This window comes from Salvelinus sp. IW2-2015, unplaced genomic scaffold (assembly GCF_002910315.2).
Source record: "Salvelinus sp. IW2-2015 unplaced genomic scaffold, ASM291031v2 Un_scaffold1034, whole genome shotgun sequence".
Lineage (NCBI taxonomy): Eukaryota > Metazoa > Chordata > Actinopteri > Salmoniformes > Salmonidae > Salvelinus > Salvelinus sp. IW2-2015.
In genome coordinates this window covers 34,821-54,316 of record NW_019942696.1, presented here as the reverse complement: position 1 = coordinate 54,316, position 19,496 = coordinate 34,821, and the positions used below count along the sequence as shown (strand labels likewise).

Genomic DNA, 19,496 nt, shown 5'->3' with positions numbered 1-19,496 from the left:
TTTTGGTCCCAGTATTGTTTCAACTCAACTCTTCTTCTCTGGTGACACACACATTTCAGTTAATTACTATAAAGCTTCCACCTTGGGCCCAATGAGTGTCATTTAGTATGCAGGATCTCGATGGCAAGACGCATCACTCACCAAAGTTTATTTTTTTTTAAATCGTGCCAGTGCTGTGTGAGATGACTAACGTATGAACGGACGGACAGAGGGACGGCGGGTCGACCCACAGTTCCCTTCCCAATTTCATCATGGGGAACAACTAAGCAACAAGTAGACTAGTAGCACCATAGCTGTCAAACCCTGTTGGGTGCCAAAGATGACGGCGCCATTGGTTTGTTTACAAACTTTGTTACCCCTAACAATTGTACAGGCTATATTTTACATACGCCAACAACGTAGAATGATCTGATACATATTTACTGAGTCTACTTTTAACAACGTTGATACAGTGAGATGGTATCTCAGCAAAAAGCATAGGACTCACCGTCGGAGAGTGTCTTGACGGTCTGGGGAAGTTTGGCCGACTTCATCATGGCTGTGAAGGTGATGATCTCTGTTCTGTCTAGGCGGCTGCAGCCGGTACACAACCCCTTTATCAAGAGGATCAGGTGTTTCTGAAGAGAAGAGGAGGGAGGAGAAAATGAGAGGAAAGTCTTATTGGGACAAAATAAGAACATCAAGATTTTGGCAAAGGAATTAGTTGAGTTTCAATTATTTACATTGCCTTCATAAAGTATTCACAACTGTTGACTTTCTTCATACATTTTAATATGTTAGAAAGTGGGATTAAAATAGATTTGTTATTTTTTTGTGTAAACGATCTATACAGAATAATCTAAAATGTCAAAGTGGAAGAAATGTCTATATGATTTTGTATTAATTGAATAATCAAAATACTAAGTATTGAACCCCCTGAGTCAATACATGTTAGAATCACCTTTGGCATTACAGTTGTGTCTTTCTGGGTAAATCTCTATGACGTTTGCACACCTGGATCATACAATATTTTCCCATTACACTTAAAAAATAAAAAGTGTCAAGCTCTTTCAAGTTGGCTGTTGATCCTTGCTAGACCGCCAATTTTAAGTTTTGGCATAGGTTTTCAAGCCGATTGATGTCAAAACTGGCCACTCAGGAACATTCAATGTCGTCTTAGTAAGCAACTCCTGTGTATATTTAGCCTTGTGTTTTAGGTTATTGTACTGCTAAAAAGGTGAATTTGTGTCTGTGTCTGTTGGAAAGCAGACTGAACCAGGTTAACCACTAGGATTTTGCCTGTGCTTTGCTCCATTACGTTTATTTTTATGCTTAAAACAAAACAAAAAAACTTGCCGATGACAAGCATACCCATAACATGATGCAGCCACCACCATGCTTGAAAATACAGTGCATTCGGAAAGTATCCAGAACACGTCCCTACTCCCACGTTGTTACGTTACAGTTTTATTCTAAAATGTGTTAAATAAAAAAAATTACYCATCAATCTACACACAATACCCCATAATGACAAAGCGAGAACAGGTTTTAAGATTTTTTGTTTTGCTAATTTATAAAAACAGAACCGTCGCTATGAGACTCGAAATTGAGCACCGGTGCATCCTGTTTCCATTGATCATCGTTGAGATGTTTCTACAACTTGATTAGAGTCTACCTGTGATAAATTCAATTGATTGGACATAATTTGGGAAAGCACACACCTGTCTACATAAAGGTTTCACAGTTGACAGTGCATGTCAGAGCAAAAACCAAGCCATGAGGTCGAAGGAATTGACCGTAGAGACCCGAGAACACAATGGGCTCCATCATTCTTAAATTAAGTTTGTAACCATCAAGACTCTTCRTAGAGCTGGCCACCCGGGCCAAACTGATCAATCGAGGGAGAAGGGCCCTGGTCAGGGAGGTGACCAAGAACCCAATGGTCACTCTGACAGAGCTCCAGAGGTCCTCTGTGGAGATGGGAGAACCTTCCAGAAGGACAACCATCTCTGCAGCACTCCACCAATCAGGCCTTTATGGTAGAGTGGCCAGACGGAAGCCACTCCTCAGTAAAAGGCACATGACAGCCCACTTGGAGTTTGCCAAAAGGCACCTAAAGACTCAGACCATGAGAAACAAGATTCTCTGGTCTGATGAAACCAAGATTGAACTATTCGGCCTGAATTCCAAGCATCACATCTGGAGGAAACCTGGCACCATCCCTACGGTGAAGCATGGTGGTGGCAGCATCATGCTGTGGGGATGTTTTTCAGCAGAAGGGACTGGGAGAATAGTCAGGAACACGGGAAACGTGAACAGAGCAAAGTACAGAGAGATCCTTGATGAAAACCTGCTCCAGAGCGCTCAAGACCTCAGACTGGGGCGAAGGTTCACCTTCCAATAGGACAACGACCCTAATCACACAGCCAAGACAATGTAGGAGTGGCTTCGGCACAAGTCTCTGAATGACCTAGAGTGGCCCATCCAGAGCCTGGACTTGAACCCGGTCTAACATCTCTGGAGAGACCTGAAAATAGCTGTGCATCGACGCTCCCCAACCAACCTGACAGAGCTTGAGAGGATCTGCAGAGAAGAATGGGAGAATCTCCCCAAATACAGGTGTGCCAAGCTTGTAGCGTCATACCCAAGAAGACTCGAGGCTGTAATCACTGTCAAAGGTGCTTCAACAAAGTACTGAGTAAAGGGTCTGAATACTTATGTAAAGTATACAGTATATACACATTTGCAAACATTTCCAAAAACCTGCTTTCGCTTTGTCATTATGTGTGTGTAGATTGATGAGTATTTTTTATTATCTTACTTTAGATTAATAAGGCTGTAACGTAACAAAATATGTGGAAAAAGTCAAGGGGTCTGAATACTTTTTCGAAGGCACAGTATATATTTATTGTTTTAGAAACACTACAAAGCTCATCCGTTTTTGTGTTTTGATGGTTTAATTTCAAACAAACAATAATAATCTGAGTCCAGAATAATAATATGATTATCTACTATCTATTATTATCTATTATATCTACTTGACATAGTGGCTGGTGGACCAAAAAGTACATTTTAGGCCCTGGTATTGATACACCATCCAAAGTGTAATTAATAACTTCARCATACTCAAAGGAATATTCAATGTCTGCTTTAAACATTTTTTTTTAAAGATCCATAGGTGCCCTTCTTTGCGAACCATTGGAAAACCTCTCTGGTCTTTGTGGTTGAATCTATGTTTGAAATTCACTGCTTCGACTGAGGGACCTTACAGATAATTGTATGCGAGGTGCACAGAGACAGGGTAGTCATTTAAAAATCATGTTAAACACTATTATTGCACAGAGAGTGAGTTCACGCAACTTATGTGACMTCATAAGCACATTTTTACACCTGAACTTTTTTAGGCTTGCCATTTTTTATTTATTTTACCTTTATTTAACTAGGCAAGTCAGTTAATTAAGAACACATTCTTATTTTCAATGACAGCCTAGGAACAGTGGGTTAACTGCCTGTTCAGGGSCAGAACGACAGATGTGTACCTTGTCAGCTTGGGGATTTGAACTTGCAACCTTTCAGTTACTAGCCCAACGCTCTAACCACTAGGCTACCCTGCCATAACAAAGGGGTTGAATACTTATTGACTAGAGACARTCTCAGCTTTAAATTTATGAATTTGTAAACATTTCAAAAACATAATTCCCCTTTGACATTATGGGGTGTCGTGTGTAGATCAGTGACAATCACAATTTAAATTCAGGCTGTAATAACAAAACGTGAAAAAAGTAAAGGGGTGTGAATACTTTGAAGGCACTGAGAATGGAGGAATTCAAGATTAATCAGGAAAAATCACATCCCTGCTGCCTGTCTGTAGAAAAACCAGACTGGATAAAATACACAGGGCATGTTTGGATAAACACAGTGCAGGACGGATAGCCTGCCTGATCCCAGATCTGTTCGCGCGGTCTTCGACCAACACTGGTGTGATAATGTTTATAAYGAGGTGGAAAAACAGCCCAAAACAGATCTGGGACCAGGCTTTGAGGACAGCGAGGATGTACTTCTCTCACCTGTGAGACTGCGCATGCTTCGTCAGGGTTCTCCAGCCGCAGCAGCGAGAACTCAATCAATACTTTACAGGCTGCTGCTACTGACAGCAACTGGTTTCTGGGGACTAGAGGGAGAGAACAGAGGCAGAAGAGGACAGATATGAACTGTCTCATGATCAAAATGTACAAAACCCTCTGCACTAAATATTAGTATCAAATTGTAATGTACATTTATATATTTTTACCTTTTATTTAACCAGGTAGGCTAGTTGAGAACAAGTTCTCATTTACAACTGTGATATACTACAAGGCCACGAAGAACAGGAAATAACACTACTGTAACTAGGCAAAGAGAAGCAGAGAGAGACAACATGCATGTGTGGCCTTCTAATTACTAATTTGCAAATTAAAAAAATTATTATAATAATAATAATAACTTAAAACATTTAACTATAAAACAGGCCTGCAAACAGAATTAGGCTACTGTATTCATGTTACTATCAAACATTTTTTTCTCTACTCACAAAAAAATAAGACATTTACAAAGTAGTAGTAGTTTAAAAAAAAAATGGTAGATAATGAGGAAGTAGTTAAAATGGGTAGTTATTGGGTCGTTGGAACATACTTTGTCCACAGACTGTGGTGATGTAATGAGCAGAGAGCGCCACGAAGGACGAGTAGAACGGCTCATACTGTTTATCATGGTGTAGGATCTCAGATTCACTGCAATGACATGGGAAATGAGGGTCATTTACAAAATACATAATGAATTACAGTTCAAGACAAGTAGAGACATATATATAGGCATTATCAATCACATTATTTCATTCTAAAATACGTCTGAATAATGTGGACCTTAATGCCTGACTAAATAGACCGTATGTTCCTGACAGAAACACACTAATGAAGTCTGTCCGTGTAGCTTATCAGTCTCTCCAGCTGAGAAGTTGAAGAGTTTAGTTATTGTATCATGTTTTAAAATGAGAAAGCAAAAAAACAAAAAAAAGGAACGCTTTATATATATTTTTTTTTATTTATTTCACCTTTATTTAACCAGGTAGGCTAGTTGAGAACAAGTTCTCAGTTYCAACTGCGACCTGGCAGTTGTATGGAAAACCAAGTCGAAGCCAACAGCTCGCTATGGTCGTGCTCATCATCAATTGTTTAACAGAACTTCAATTACTTTTGAAGGACCAAAGAGCCTAGAGAAAAATGTCTGATTTTCAAGGTTGGCTATTCCATGATGACTGAATTATGGTATAGCAAATATTCAACCAAGACTTTAAAAACGTTTTAAAATAGCTGGGTTGCATACCCATTCTTGCCTTAGCATTTACTGGTTGATATAACTTGCATAAGCGGTAGTGGAAGGCAAGATGTTCCATCTGCTGTAAACTGCTCCAAGCAACAACCAGCTGTTCGAGAGCTGCAAACTCTCTCTGCCCGACAGATTATCTATAGGCTACATGTGTGCAGAGCGCGTGTGATAAATAAAATCAACATAACGAATAAACAGCTTTAGGAATCTTTTTTTTAATCAATTATATAGTCTAGCTGAAAAATAGCATTATTACAATAAAAAACATTTCACTGGGACACTGACGGGGATGATCGACTGGCCTGGAGAGCTTCCAAAACCTCACCAAGACAGCAGGCGGCCCTGCATGTCAAGCCCTGAGAATTTATTTTTCTAGGACAGTACATGTTGTGGTTTACAGTCCTGGGGGACCACCAACCAAAGGTCAAACTGATTCACATATCTGTTTGTATTTTGTTGTCGTCGCTGGAGTACAATGTTATTATAGCTTCAAATTTTGTTCAAAAGTATCATATCATGGACTGTCTGTCAGTCCTTGCATCCAGAGATGAAATTGAGTGGTTATATTTCTCCAGCCCCTGAGCTGAGTTGAAGTGCCAGAGCTGCTGTTGTACATACACAACATGACCAAAAGTATGTCGACACCTGCTCGTCCAACATCTAATTCCAAAATCATGGGCATTAATATGGAGTTGGTCCCTCCTTTGCTGCTATAACAGCCTCCATTCTTCTGGGAAGGCTTTCCACTAGATGTTGGAACGTTGCTGCTATAACAGCCTCCATTCTTCTGGGAAGGCTTTCCACTAGATGTTGGAACGTTGCTGCGGGGGATTTGGTTCCATTCAGCCACAAGAGCATCAGTGAGGTCGGGCGCTGTTGTTGGGCGATTAGGCCTGGCTCGCAGTCGGCGTTCCAATTCATCCAAAAGGTGTTCGATGAAGTTGAGTTCAGGGCTCTGTGCTGGCCAGTCAAGTTCTTCCACACCGATCGACAAACCATTTCTGTATGGACCTCTCTTTGTGCACGGGGGCATTGTCATGCTGAAACAAGAAAGAGCCTTGCCCAAACTGTTGCCACAAAGTTGAAAGCACAGAATCATCTAGATTGTCATTGTATGTTGTAGCATTAAGATTTCCCCTCACTGGAACTAAGGGGCCTAGACCGAACCATGAAAAACAGCCCCAGACCATTATACCTCCACCAAACTTTACAGTTGGCACTATGCATTCGGGCAGGTAYCGTTCTCCTGGRATCCACCAAACCAGGATTCGTCTGTTGGACTACCAGACGGTGAAGCGTTATTCAATGGCGGCGAGCTTGACACCACTCCAGCCGACGCTTGGCATTGCGCATGGTGATTTTAGGATTGTGTGCGACTGCTCGGCCATGGAAACCCATTTCAGGAAGCTCCCGACGAAAAGTTATTGTGCTGACGTTGCTTCCAGAGGCAGTTTGGCGCTCGGTAGTCAGTGTTGCAACCGAGGACAGAKGATTTTTTTAATGTACTACGCGCTTCAGCGGTCCCTTTCTGTGAGCTTGTGTGGTCTACCACTTTGCCGTCTAGACGTTTCCACTTCACAATAACAGCACACACAATTGACCTGGGCAGCTCTAGCAGGTCAAAAATTTAACTAACTGACTTGTTGGAAAAATGGCATCTTATGACGTGCCAAGTTGAAAGTCACTGAGCTCTTCAGTAAGGCCATTCCACTGCCAATGTTTGTCTATGGAGATTGTATGGCTGTGTGCTCGATTTTATACACCTGTCAGCAAAGTACATCTGATTCAACTAACCAAAGACTTGATGATTAGTTTAATCAGTTCTGCTAGTGTTGGGCTAGAACAAATATGTGCAACAGCAGCCCCACCACCTCAGCTCAGGGAGTTGGCTGGAGAAATAACAACTCAAATTCAGACATCTCTGGATGGAAAGGCTTACAGTCCATGACATCCTGAAATGATGATACTAATTTGAAGCTATAAAAACATTGTACTCAAATGACAACAAAGCATACAACCTGGCTAGGCCTATCATTATTTGGGTTATAATACGGTCGAGATAGCTTACAAATGCCTGAGTTTAGTGCAACTACATTCTTCAAAAATCAATGGGTATCAATAACTGAAGCGACCGTTGATTGAACGGCAGGAAATGTCCCAGATTGTGTAAGTTAGCTGTTGAAAGCCCGTTGTGCTAACGTTACCCAACTCGAACGGATCGGGGAGTGCAAAGTCAAATGTTGATCTTGAATACTTAGCTAACGTTAGCTAACTTACTTAACTAGCTAGCCCCACATCAAATGACATTTCAAACGATCACGTCAACAGCTGTCCGCTCGTGATGTTGACATATATAACTATTATCTAAAACATTCAAGAACAATAATGGCATCAGCAACATAATAAACAATTTACCGTCAAGTAAAAAGAACCACAGGCTAAGCTTTCGTTTTCGATTCTTATGAGGCTAGAAATGCTGGCTAGCTCGTTAGCTGTGGCTAACTAAAGCCTCAATTTAACAAGCTAGCTAAGTAACAATGTTCGCCTTTAAAACTGGTTGTATTATCATGCAAATACGACAAACGCTTCAGAATTTATGGTTTTAAAATAATGTTTACTTCAACGTAAGCTGCAGTATATAATGTCAGGGTTGTTTTACCTAGCTAGCTAACATTGCTAGCACGTAACGCTACACACCCTATTCGGCCTGATGATGAAGCAGATTCCTTCTGGGCATAGCTACTGTAGCTAGCAAGCTATGCTAACACTATGCAAACCAGCTGAGTGAAGAAGCTAACCAAGTTAGCATGCTAGCTAGCTGTTATATACAGCCCTTTCTTGTCAACAGAGCACTGCAATTCGCAGACAGGGACGATATTTACCTGTTTATTATGGATCCTATAAGCTGAGGTAGCTCTTTCGTTTCAAAAGCTGTGTACGAAGCTGATAAAAGCGGCCGTACATCAGCAGCCCAGTCCGGTTCTCCATCTCCTCCACTCGACGCCATCTTGAGATTCCGTTCTAGACAAGCGAGCGATTCTTTCTCCAACAACCTCCCTTGAAAGGGAAGAGGTCGTCACTAGTTATCACAGCCACAAAGTCATAACCCCCGCCTATTTCTTCAATTTCTCTTATCAAATGTTGATTTTAAACCAACCCCTAACCTAAAACCTTACGACACTACCAACCTTATGCCTAAKTCTAACCTTAAACTCAGACCAAAAAGCAAATGGTTGTTTTCATGAATTGTTACTATATTCAAATTTGACTTCGTGGCAACTAGTGGAAACCAAAGGGATACAAAATAACAGGAAGTGTTCACATAAATATTATAAATCTAAGAAGCACTTTAAGGGCTATAATAAACTGCTACATTAAACTATTAAGGTAAATTATGTACATAGGTGTAGAAAGGATAGAGACAAGTAAAGAAAATAGTTGCTATTACAGCACAACCAAAGATCATTAGTAGGCATACTATGTAAACCGCTGAAAATGGAAAACAGACTTTCATAAATAGTAATAATCATTTTATTGAGGGTATTGGCGTTTTGGTGAAAATGTGTTGCACAAGCGGAGTTGTTCAGTTTCCCCAATAGGAAAAATTATTACTCTGGAGTGCCATAATAATCAAATGTTTTAAAGACATAAATATACTGTACATAAACTATAATTTACACAAAAGCCATGGGGGGGGGGGGATATTAGTTAAAGACAAATCATGTGAACACAAAACTTCCAGTGCATCAAAGAAAGACCGACAGTGCTAGCCTCAGAGGCAGTCGATCCCAAAGACAACCACCTCAGTACACGCCACAGTTCCTTCTAACAAAAATGAATAACAAAACCATCTTGACCAACATAAAAATACAAAAAAAGATCTATGGAAACCATTTAAAACCCAATTAAAACAACAGTAAATCAGCAAAATCTCTTGACTCATTTCTACCACATTTAGTCATCTTAAAATTAGGCCTAATTTTTAGACTATTTACTAATCATTCACAGCTAAACAATGTTCCAGAGCTTCAGTATAAAGAACACTTGCTCTGAGATGCACCAAGTGACCACGGACTGCTCTTCGTTTGTGGTGAAAGAACAATATAATTTCATATAGTGTGATCATGAAAAGCACTTTACATTCCGCCATCCTTTAAGGAAGATTGTAAAGGATGTATCAGTCGTTTAGTTAATTACTTGTTATTAGCAATGACATAACTACCCTTAAAAGGCTGCCTCAATGTAAAGTGTTAAAAAAATAAATTATACACAACACAAAAAAAAAGACAGGAAAATGAAATGAACTTCTTCCTTGAAAAAGAAGACGACAACCCCCCCCCCCCCATCAATTGACACATTGGGGTGATTTTAAGCCGATATTGTCAAACGGGCTTCAGTTCGTCCACCTCCATCGTCCGGGTTCATCCACGCAGCAATGGGGGAGGTCAGAATTGAAAAAGGTTTAAGTTGACTCTTTTACCGCCAGGCCCGGTTGAGCKGTTTGACCTGTGCCAGACGTTTACTAATCATGGTGGCGAAGAAGAGCGCGAACAGAACACTGCTGATCAGGACGTAGTCGTAGTCATCTTTTAGCACGTCGAACTGCTTGGAGGGGTACACTCTGGTTTGGTAGATGTCAAGGCCGTACGCAACCACCTGCGTAACAAAAAAACATATACATTTCCATGTTAAATATTCAGTATTTTGATCTACATTATAGTTGTATCTTCATATAATCTCAATTGGATCTGTATTGTCAGTAGACCAAATCAAATCAAATCAAATGTATTTATATAGCCCTTCTTACATCAGCTGATATCTGTCTTGGAAATGCAGCAGGAAGTTGACAACAGTGTAATAAACCAGTGGTTCCCCCCCCCAAAAATTGTTTGTTTTTTTATATTTTTTACTCAGGCCCCCCTTTCCATCATTGGGGAACATCCCGCGCCAAACCTTAAAAACTTTCAAACAAAATCAAATGGCTTTAAAAAAAAAACTTGCTAGCTGACAGTAGTCAATCTGGACATTTCTGACAAGTTATAAATAGCTCTCTAAGGTCTGCAATGACTGACATGATACGTGTTCAATCGAGTACAGTCTTAATTGAATGAACAGAGATAGAATGCAATATGTAAATTTTGTTAAATAGTTTGGAGTATGGCCTCATCTTCGAGGAATGCTGCCCGGAGCTAGATGTTGATGACGGATAGCCCTTTGCTGGGCAGCTGGCATCGAAACCCCCTTGTGCATTCTACTATTAAAACTTTCAAAAGTAAGTTGAAAGCCCAACTGAGTTCCTTAAAAAAAWAAAAATTCTGCGCCTAGCACGCCCAACAGTTTGGGAACCACTGTAATGGACCATAGACTCACCAGACATGTGGACTCCAGGCCAGAGGGGGCAGTGTAGATTCCTTTCACTCTCGCTACAGTCTGATTGTAGTTGATGAACCACTCTGTGCGGATGGGCATCTCTGGGGCATAGGGTATAAGGTTCTCCTCACTGGAAATAAATGATAAACCAATTCTTACTTTCATATAGTGACAAGGAACCAATATTCCTCTCTAAAAGGTCAGATAACGTCAACAACAGGGTTCTGTTCATTAGTGCACACAAAACGTTTTGCAACAGAAAATGAAAATGAGCGTTTGTTGTTGGACCAGGTATTCCCTCCCTGTTTCAGTTCATTTTCTTCCATTTGGTGCCAAATGAACATGGGGTACGTGTTGTTGGTACTAACCGGCTGTGTTCAGTGACAACCTCTGGTCTCCGTGGATCCAGGAACATCTTGGGGAGAGACAAGATGGCTCCTGATGGTAGCCCCACTTTGAGAAAGAAATATCCAGAGAAAAAAATTGAGTTACGATACAGATAGATATGGTGCTGAAAGACCCACTCCTCCCTCTATCCGTTCATTCACCCCTCCATCCATCCATCCATTCTCCCTCCTCCCTCCCTCCCTCCCACCCACCCATCCATCCATCCATCCATCCTCCCACCCACCCACCCACCCGTCCATCCATCCTCGCCTACCACCCCCACCCGTCCATCCTCCTCCCACCCACCCACCCATCCATCCATCCATTCTCTCCACCACCCTCCATCCATCCATCCATCCACCCCCCGTCCATCCATTCTCCTACCCACCCCTCCATCCACCCCACAACCCTCCCCATACTGACCCAGGAGATGTCTGGAGGTGATGCCCTTCTCAGTGAGCGTAGCCTCCATGGTGGTGGTGGGAGAGGGAAGATGTAGGTTTGCTGTAGGACCTGGGGCAGGTGGGGTCTGTCCAGACTACTGAACACTGTGCTGTTTATACAGCTCTGTCCCTTCAAACAGCTCCAGCACACTGAACCTCATTACGCCTGGACTTGGTGTTCCAGTACTCATTACTGTGGAGAGGGATGAGAGAGAAAATTGTGAGGGTTACTCAGTAGCTGAGGGGCAGCAGTTCATTAACCTTTTTTCTCACCACAGAAATCATCTTGGAACATTTGTGACCATAACTATACTACTAACTGCTGCATACTACTCTAGCTGGTGCTACAACTACTACTGCTACTGTACGGTTGTTGCATACTACTACTACTTACTAACTACTACTAACCACTGTTGCTACTTCACTACTACACACCACTACTGTTGCTACTACTACCACCTACCACTGTTGCTACACTACTACCCCACTGTTGCTACTAAACGCACTTACCTACCACTGTTGCTACTACTACCACCAATGTTTTGCTACTACTACACCACTGTTGCTACACTACTACCAACACCACTTGTTTGCACTACTAACTACCACCACTGTGCTACTACTAAGCCACCATTCCAACCACTGTTGCTACTACTACTACACACTGTCTACTACTACCACACCACCACTGTTGCTACTACTACCACCACTGTTGCTACTACTATACTACCCCACTGTTGCTACTACTTACCACCACTGTTGCTACTACTACTACTACAACATGTTGCTAACTACTACCACCCCCTGTTGCTAACTACTAACTACTACCTACCACTGTTGCTACTACTACTACTCCCCCCACTGTTGCACTACTACTACCACCACTGTTGCTACTACTACTACCACTACTGTTGCTACTACCACCAACTACCTGTTTGCTACTACTACTACACTACTCCTACTGTTGCTACTACTAACTTAAACCCTTGTATACTCCACTGTTGCTACTACTACTACTACCACACTGTTGCTGCTACTACTACTAGCCACCACTCGTTTGCTACTACTACTACCACCCTACTGTTCCTACTACTACTCCACCCACACTGTTGCTACTACTACCACCACCTCTGTTGGCTACTACTATCACACACCACTGTTGCTACGCTACTAATACTACTCACTGTTGCTACTATACTACCACTACCACCACTGTTGCTACTACTACCACTCCACCCACTGTTGCTACAATAACTACCACCACTACTGTTGCTACTACTACCACTATGTTTGCTACTACTCACTGGTGCTACTACTACTACTAACTGTTGCTCTATGCTTACTACGCTACTACACTATCTACTACTGCTGCTCTGCTACTTACTGTTTGTTCTGCTTGTACTACTACTATGCTGCTACTGCTGCTACTACTGACTGTTGCTACTACTACTTACTACTTACTACTTGTTGCTGCTACTACTACTGTTGCATTACTCACTACTACTGATACACTACTACTACTGCTGCTACTACTACTGCTTGCCTAACTACTACTACTACTACTACTGTTGCACTACTACTACTACTGTTGCTGCTACTGCTACCTACTTTCTGCTACTGCTACGCTGCTACTACTGTTGCTGCTACTACTACTACTACTACTACTGGCTAACTGACTTGTTTGGCTGCTATACTTACTGTTGCTGCACTGCTACTACTATACTACTTACTGCTAACTTACTGTTGCTACTACTACTACTGTTGCTGCCTACTGCTACTACTACTACTACTGCTACTACTTTGCTACTACTACTACTGTTGCTTGCTACTGCTACTTACTACTGACTACTGTTGCTCTACTACTCTGTTGCTGCTACTGCTACTACTACTACTGCTTCTACTACTACTGCGTTGCTGCTACTTACTACTACTACTGTTGCTGCTACTAACTACTACTACTACTACTACTGTTTGCTTGCTACTAACTACTACATACTAAACTACTTACTACTACTGTTGCTGCTACTACTACTACTTGCTGCTACTACTACTGCTTGCTACTACTACTGCTCTACTCTCTACTACTACTACTGCCTGCTACTCACCACCACCAAGTTCTCAGAATGGACAAAGTGGACGGGCCCCCTGGCCTTCTCTGGACAGTTCATGGATGATGCGTCCGGTCACCCATCGATCAAGAACATGCCCACGAAGGCCCGCTCAGGGTGGGCCGTCTGTACTCTCTGTCACCACTGCCAGCAGGTTTAGGGTTCAGGTACTGTGGTAAAAAGGAAAGAGACTGTTATTCTCAGGTTTGCACACAATATTACTATTCTTTATTCATTCCAAAACGTATTTTGCACTTGTCCCTCGTGAAGTATTAAAAGTTCCAACTTTTTGTTGCCAGTTTTAAACTTTTATTTAAAAAACTAAGTCTAGGACTGGGATCTGGGAAACCCCATCCTTAATCTGTAATTGTTGAGTGTGGACCCTGTAGTTTACTAGTACGTAGAGGTGTCATTACGCTACCTTGTAGAGAAACACTACGGTCTCCCCATCACTCTGCCTGAGATGGACATGCTCGTTGGGTCTCTTCCCATTGACCGCTACTATCTTCTGGACCTCTGTAGGTAGGACCACCTCCCAGATCCGCTTCTGTGGACAGGTCCTGGATGCACACACACACACACACACCACACATTTAATGTCACAAACACACACAATGAATGTCACATTCACGCAGACAACAACACACTAAATGTTCCACTGCTCGCAACAAACACAGCACACACACCAAATACACACACACCAAATAACACACACACAAGTGTTAAGTCACCTTGCGCAGCCTGAATCCAGACAGGTTTCCCTGATCTGAGAGCGGATCAGGTAGAAGAAGATCGAGGAGGCACATCTCCTGGAGCTGCCTGCAGGACGTTCTTAGTGGAGGGGAAGGCTGTCACCTGGAAGGGAGGACAATCAATAAAATACAGAATAATTAGCGCACAGTAAATCAGCTGTGAGGTTCAGTCAACACAGAACAGGTCATTGAAACACATTGGTACAAATCTCCTCCCACAATGCAGCAGAATGTTTTATTTTCCCACTGACGTTTCAGCCCCCCAGCTGTTCCCCCCCCCCAAGACCTTAAATCAGACAGCCCTAGACTTACCTTGTATTGGTCATCGACCAGCAGCAGGACCTTGGCGTAATCCTGGTCTATAACAGGTAGTAGTAGTGACTGGAGGATGGGGCGGGGCAGGACTGGCAGGGCGATGTGACTCTTCCTGCCAAAGATGGGGTTGAACACATGCAGGGAGGCCAGGCCAGTGTCCTGGGGGGAGGTAGTACATTTTCTTTTGAAAACTAGAGACATTTCACCCAACATTACATCAAGTCGGAAAAGGGGCAGCCCTGCATAGCTAACACTTAGGACCTAAATCYTACTGAGATGCTTTAACAATGTATTTCTCATGTTCAAGATCAAATAACTAAGTTAATTTGTCATATGTAATAATTTATTAAATAACACCCACAGAATGGTGTTGTAAGGACTAGTTCGCAACACGGTGTTGTTTCCTACCTTATCCTTGATGAGCAGAGTGCATTGTGGGGGATGGGGGAAGTGAGCGGTGGTCCTCTGGACTATCAGTTTGAAAACTGCGTTGGGCTGGACATTCTCCAGGTAGTGCTTCCACAGAATAGAGCCCGACTTGCTGTCGATGCCAAAGAGCTGGAACAAAACAGAGATAAAAAAAGATGAAATCCTTCAGCTAAATAGAGAGGCCTATAAAGTACGACTCAAGACTATTGGCTGAGATGAACGTGCTGTGAAACTACCAAAACATTCCATTAGTTTACCCTTACTTACTTACTGACTTCATTGTCCCCATGGGGAAATTTTGTTGCAGTGTCATGTACACATTCAAAGTGGCATTTAAATACAAAACAAAATTGACACTACAACTTTCATAACAGTTACGTACTACAAAACAAACAAGACATTCAGAGCATATAAAGCTTGTGTTACTACGACGACTGAAGTGACAACATCCAGCATAGTGATAGGCAAGTAATCCAGTACTCCAACGGACGTCAAAGCACAAACAATTTTTTTTCTAATACCGTTAAACTATACTGAACAAAAATATAAAAAACAAAACATGGAACAATTTCTAAAGATTTTCCTGAGTTACAGTTCATTGAAGGAAATCAGTCAATTAAAATAAATTCATTAGGTCCTAATCTACGGATTTCACACGACTGGGAATATCAATAGCAACAACAAAAAGGTAGGGTCGTGGATCAGAAAACCAGTCAGTATCTGGTGTGACCACCATTTGCCTCATGCAGCGCGAAACATCCCCTTCACATAGAGTTGATCAGGCTGTTGATTGTGGCCTGTGGAATGTTGTCCCACTCCTCTTCAATGGCTGTGTGAAGTTGCTGTAGTACACGACGATCCAGAGCATCCCAAACATGCTCAATGGGTGACATGTCTGGTGAGTATGCAGACAATGGATCCAGGAATTGTGTCCAGATCCGTGTGACATGAGGCTGTGCATCATCATGCTGAAACATGAGGTGATGGCGACGGATGAATGGCACGACAATGGGCCTCAGGATCTCGTGACGGTATCTTTGTGCATTCAAATTGCCATCCATAAAATGCAATTGTGTTTGTTGTCCGTAGCTTATGCCTGCCCATACCATAACCCCATCGCCACCATGGGGCACTCTGTTCACAACTCGCCCACACGCCATACACGTGGGTCTGCGGCTGTTTGACCGGTTGGACGTACTGACAAATTCTCTAAAACAACTGAGGCGGCTTTTCTGGCAAAATTTGAGAGAAATACGCTTTTTGTGCGTTTATTTCAGCACTTTAAAAGTTGCATTTATATTTTTCTTCAGTGTATTTGGTGGAATGTGCTTTGTGGCTGACGGAATGGGCAAGTAAAATGTTGTCTTGATGACTACGTTAAATTTGCTTTGACTCAAGTGTTCCATTTGTACATGTGGATTTGCAGGGCACAACAACAACAACAACAAAAAACAGATGAGCTTTGTAATGTTTCCAAAAGAATAAATGTTACAGTGCATTGGGAAAGTATTCAGATCCCTTGACTTGTTCCACTTTTTGTTACATTACAGCCTTATTCTAAAATGGATTCCATTGCTTCTTCCCCCCCCCCCCCCCCCATCAATCTACAGAACAATGAACAAGTTAAAAGATTTTAGAATTTTTGCAAAATTTTGAAATCCATTAAACTGAAATATAACATTTTACAAATAGTATTAACCTTTAGTAAACTTTGTTTTGAAAATGCACCTTTGGCAAGCGATTACGCCTCGACTTTCTTTGGGTTTATTGAAACGCTAACAAGCTTGGGCCACACCTTGTTTCTTGGGGGGGAAAAGGTTTTCCTCCATCTTCTCTGCAAGATTCCCCTCTCTGCTTCTGTCAGGTTGGATGGGGGGGAAGCAAACGCTTGGCACAACTTTATTTTTTCAGGGTTCTCTCCGAGATTGTTTTGTCAGGTTTTTCAAGATTCCCAAGGCCTCTGGGCTTGGGGTTTACTCCAAGGGACATTGAGGACATTCTTACATTTGGTCTTTGGCCCTGTGTTTGGGATTTCGGGTGTTGTCCTGTTTGGGAAGGGAAACTTTGCCCAGTCTGAAGGGAGCAGGGTTTTTTCCATCACGCAATCTTTCTGGTAACTTTTGGCTTCGTTTAACCTTTCCCCGTGTTCCTGAACTAGTTTCCCAGTCCCCCCTTCCGCCTGAAAAAAACAACTCCAACAGCAATGATGCTGCACCCTGCTTTCACCCGTGGGGGAAATTGGGTCCTCCGACCGTTTGAATGGCCTTGGCATTCAAGGCCACAAAGAGTTTTTCAATCTTGTTACATTCAGACCAGAGCAATCTTTGTTTTCTCATGGGTTTTCTTGGGGAGAAGTCTTTGGTAAGTTTTTGGGCCAAACTCCAGCGGGCCTGTCCCATCGGTGCCTTAACCTAAAGGGCGCTTTCGGTCTGGCCACTTTTTAAAATACGGCCTGATTTTGGTGGGAAGGTTTGGGGCTTTTTTGCAGAATGGGTTTTGTCCTTTGAAAGGTTCCCATCTTCCACAGAAGGAAAACTCTGGAGCCTTCAGAGGGTGACCATCAGGTTTCTTTTGGTCCCAACTTCCCTGGGACCAAGGGCCTTCTTCCCCGCTTTGCAAAGTTGCCCGACAGCAGGTCTGGGATTTTGGGTGGTTCCAAACCTTTCATCCTTTAAAAAATGATGGGAGGATGTGGTTTTTTGGGCACTCTGAATGCCCGCAGAAAAAACATTTTTTTTGGTACCCTTCCCCAGAAAATTCTGTTGGCCCCCCCAAACCAATTCCTACCAATGAACATTAATTATTACTCATGGGCTGGTTTTTTTTTTTGTGAAAACGGTGGACCTTATATAGGAACTGTTGTGTGCCTTTCCAATCTGCTGGCCAAGAATATTTTTGTACACCCCAGATTCTGTGGGGCGTTGGACACCAATAACTGTCTCGGATCTCTAACGGACAATTTCGGTTCGACCTCATCACTGGGGTTTGCAAAGCTGTTCCATAGAAAGGTTACTTGGTTATGAAGAATGTTCAAAATATAAATATATGTTTTGAATTTGTTTAAACCAAAGTTCTTTTCAGTTATTAAGTATAATCTATGGTTTTTATCCATAGTTTGATTCTATTGTTCTTCACTATTTATTCCTACAATGTAAAATAAGTTAATAAGACAACTTGAATGAAGTATTAGTTTGTTCCAACCTTTTGGGACCGGACCTTTAATAACCCATTGACATATTTTCAGATTGTGGTTACCACGTAAATAACATTAGACGTAGAATTTCTTTACCAGTTTCCATTAATTATTAATTTAGTTTGATGGACTAAATAAATTGGGCAATTAGTTTAATGCAACAACTTTTTTCCAGGGGGTTTCTTTTGTGTTTAAAAAAGTATTTTGGGTTTTTTCCAATTTGGAGTTATCAAGAGGAAAAATAAAAATACAAACACTAAAGTTGAATCGGAAATTTAACTACCCCTTTTTAGCCAATACTTTTAACTCCAGTTGTTTTTCTCACAAACATTTATTTTCTTATTTTAGGTCAGGTTAGCACTCACTTGTTTAAGAATGTGGAAAATTGTCAGAATTAATTGTAGAGAGAATGATTTCACTTAGCTTTTTTTATTTTTTCCACCAACATTTCCCCAGTTCGGCAGAGTGGGTAATAACAACCATTTAAAGTTATTTTGGTAGGGCATTGGCCTTTAAAATTTGTTTAACTTGGGGTCACAAACTTCGGTAGCCTTCCTTACAAGTTTTCCCCCCAATAAGTTTGGTGGAATTTTTGGCCCATTCCTCCCTGACAGAGGCTGGTGTTAACTTGATTAGTCCCCATTTATAGGGCCTCCCCCTTGTTTCGCAAATGCTTTTTCCAGTTTTTACCCACACAAATGTTCTAATAGGACTGAAGGTCAGGCTTTTGTGAATGGGGGCGAACTTCCAATTTACCTTTGACTTCGTGTCCTTAAGCCATCGCCAGCAATTTGGAAGGTATTAATGCTTTGGGGTCATTGTTCCCCATTTGGAAGAACCCATTTGGCGCCAAAGCTTTAACTTCCTGAACTGATTGTCTGAAGATGTTGGCTCAAATATCAATCCCATTCATTTTTCCCTGCCCTCATGAATGCATTTTCATCTTGGAGAGTGGCATCCGCCTTCCAGCAAACTGCCCACCCCACAAACATGATGGCCCCCCTGCCGTTGTCACGGTGAGTGTTTGTTTCGTCTGCTGTCAAGCCCCCCCCTTTCCCCTCCCAAACCTAATGGATGGTTTCATTTGGCCCCAACAGTTCTATTTGTTTTCATTCAAGAACAGAGGGACAATTTTTCATCCAAAAGTACGATCTTA

At 41.9% G+C, this 19,496-nt stretch overlaps 1 protein-coding gene and 1 pseudogene across 1 annotated transcript in view; both read right to left on the bottom strand.

The window, feature by feature from the left end:
- The window catches only part of LOC112069506 (E3 ubiquitin-protein ligase UBR4), a 129,482-nt gene extending 121,105 nt beyond the window's left edge, over positions 1–8,377 (bottom strand). Inside the window, 4 exon segments of the mRNA XM_070438569.1 lie at positions 488–617; positions 4,047–4,150; positions 4,651–4,748; positions 8,226–8,377. Of these exon segments, the coding sequence (XP_070294670.1) occupies positions 488–617; positions 4,047–4,150; positions 4,651–4,748; positions 8,226–8,350 (457 nt within the window). The 5' untranslated portion in view covers positions 8,351–8,377.
- Positions 8,378–9,217: 840 nt separating this feature from the next.
- The window catches only part of LOC112069508 (ER membrane protein complex subunit 1-like), a 33,420-nt pseudogene continuing 23,141 nt past the window's right edge, over positions 9,218–19,496 (bottom strand).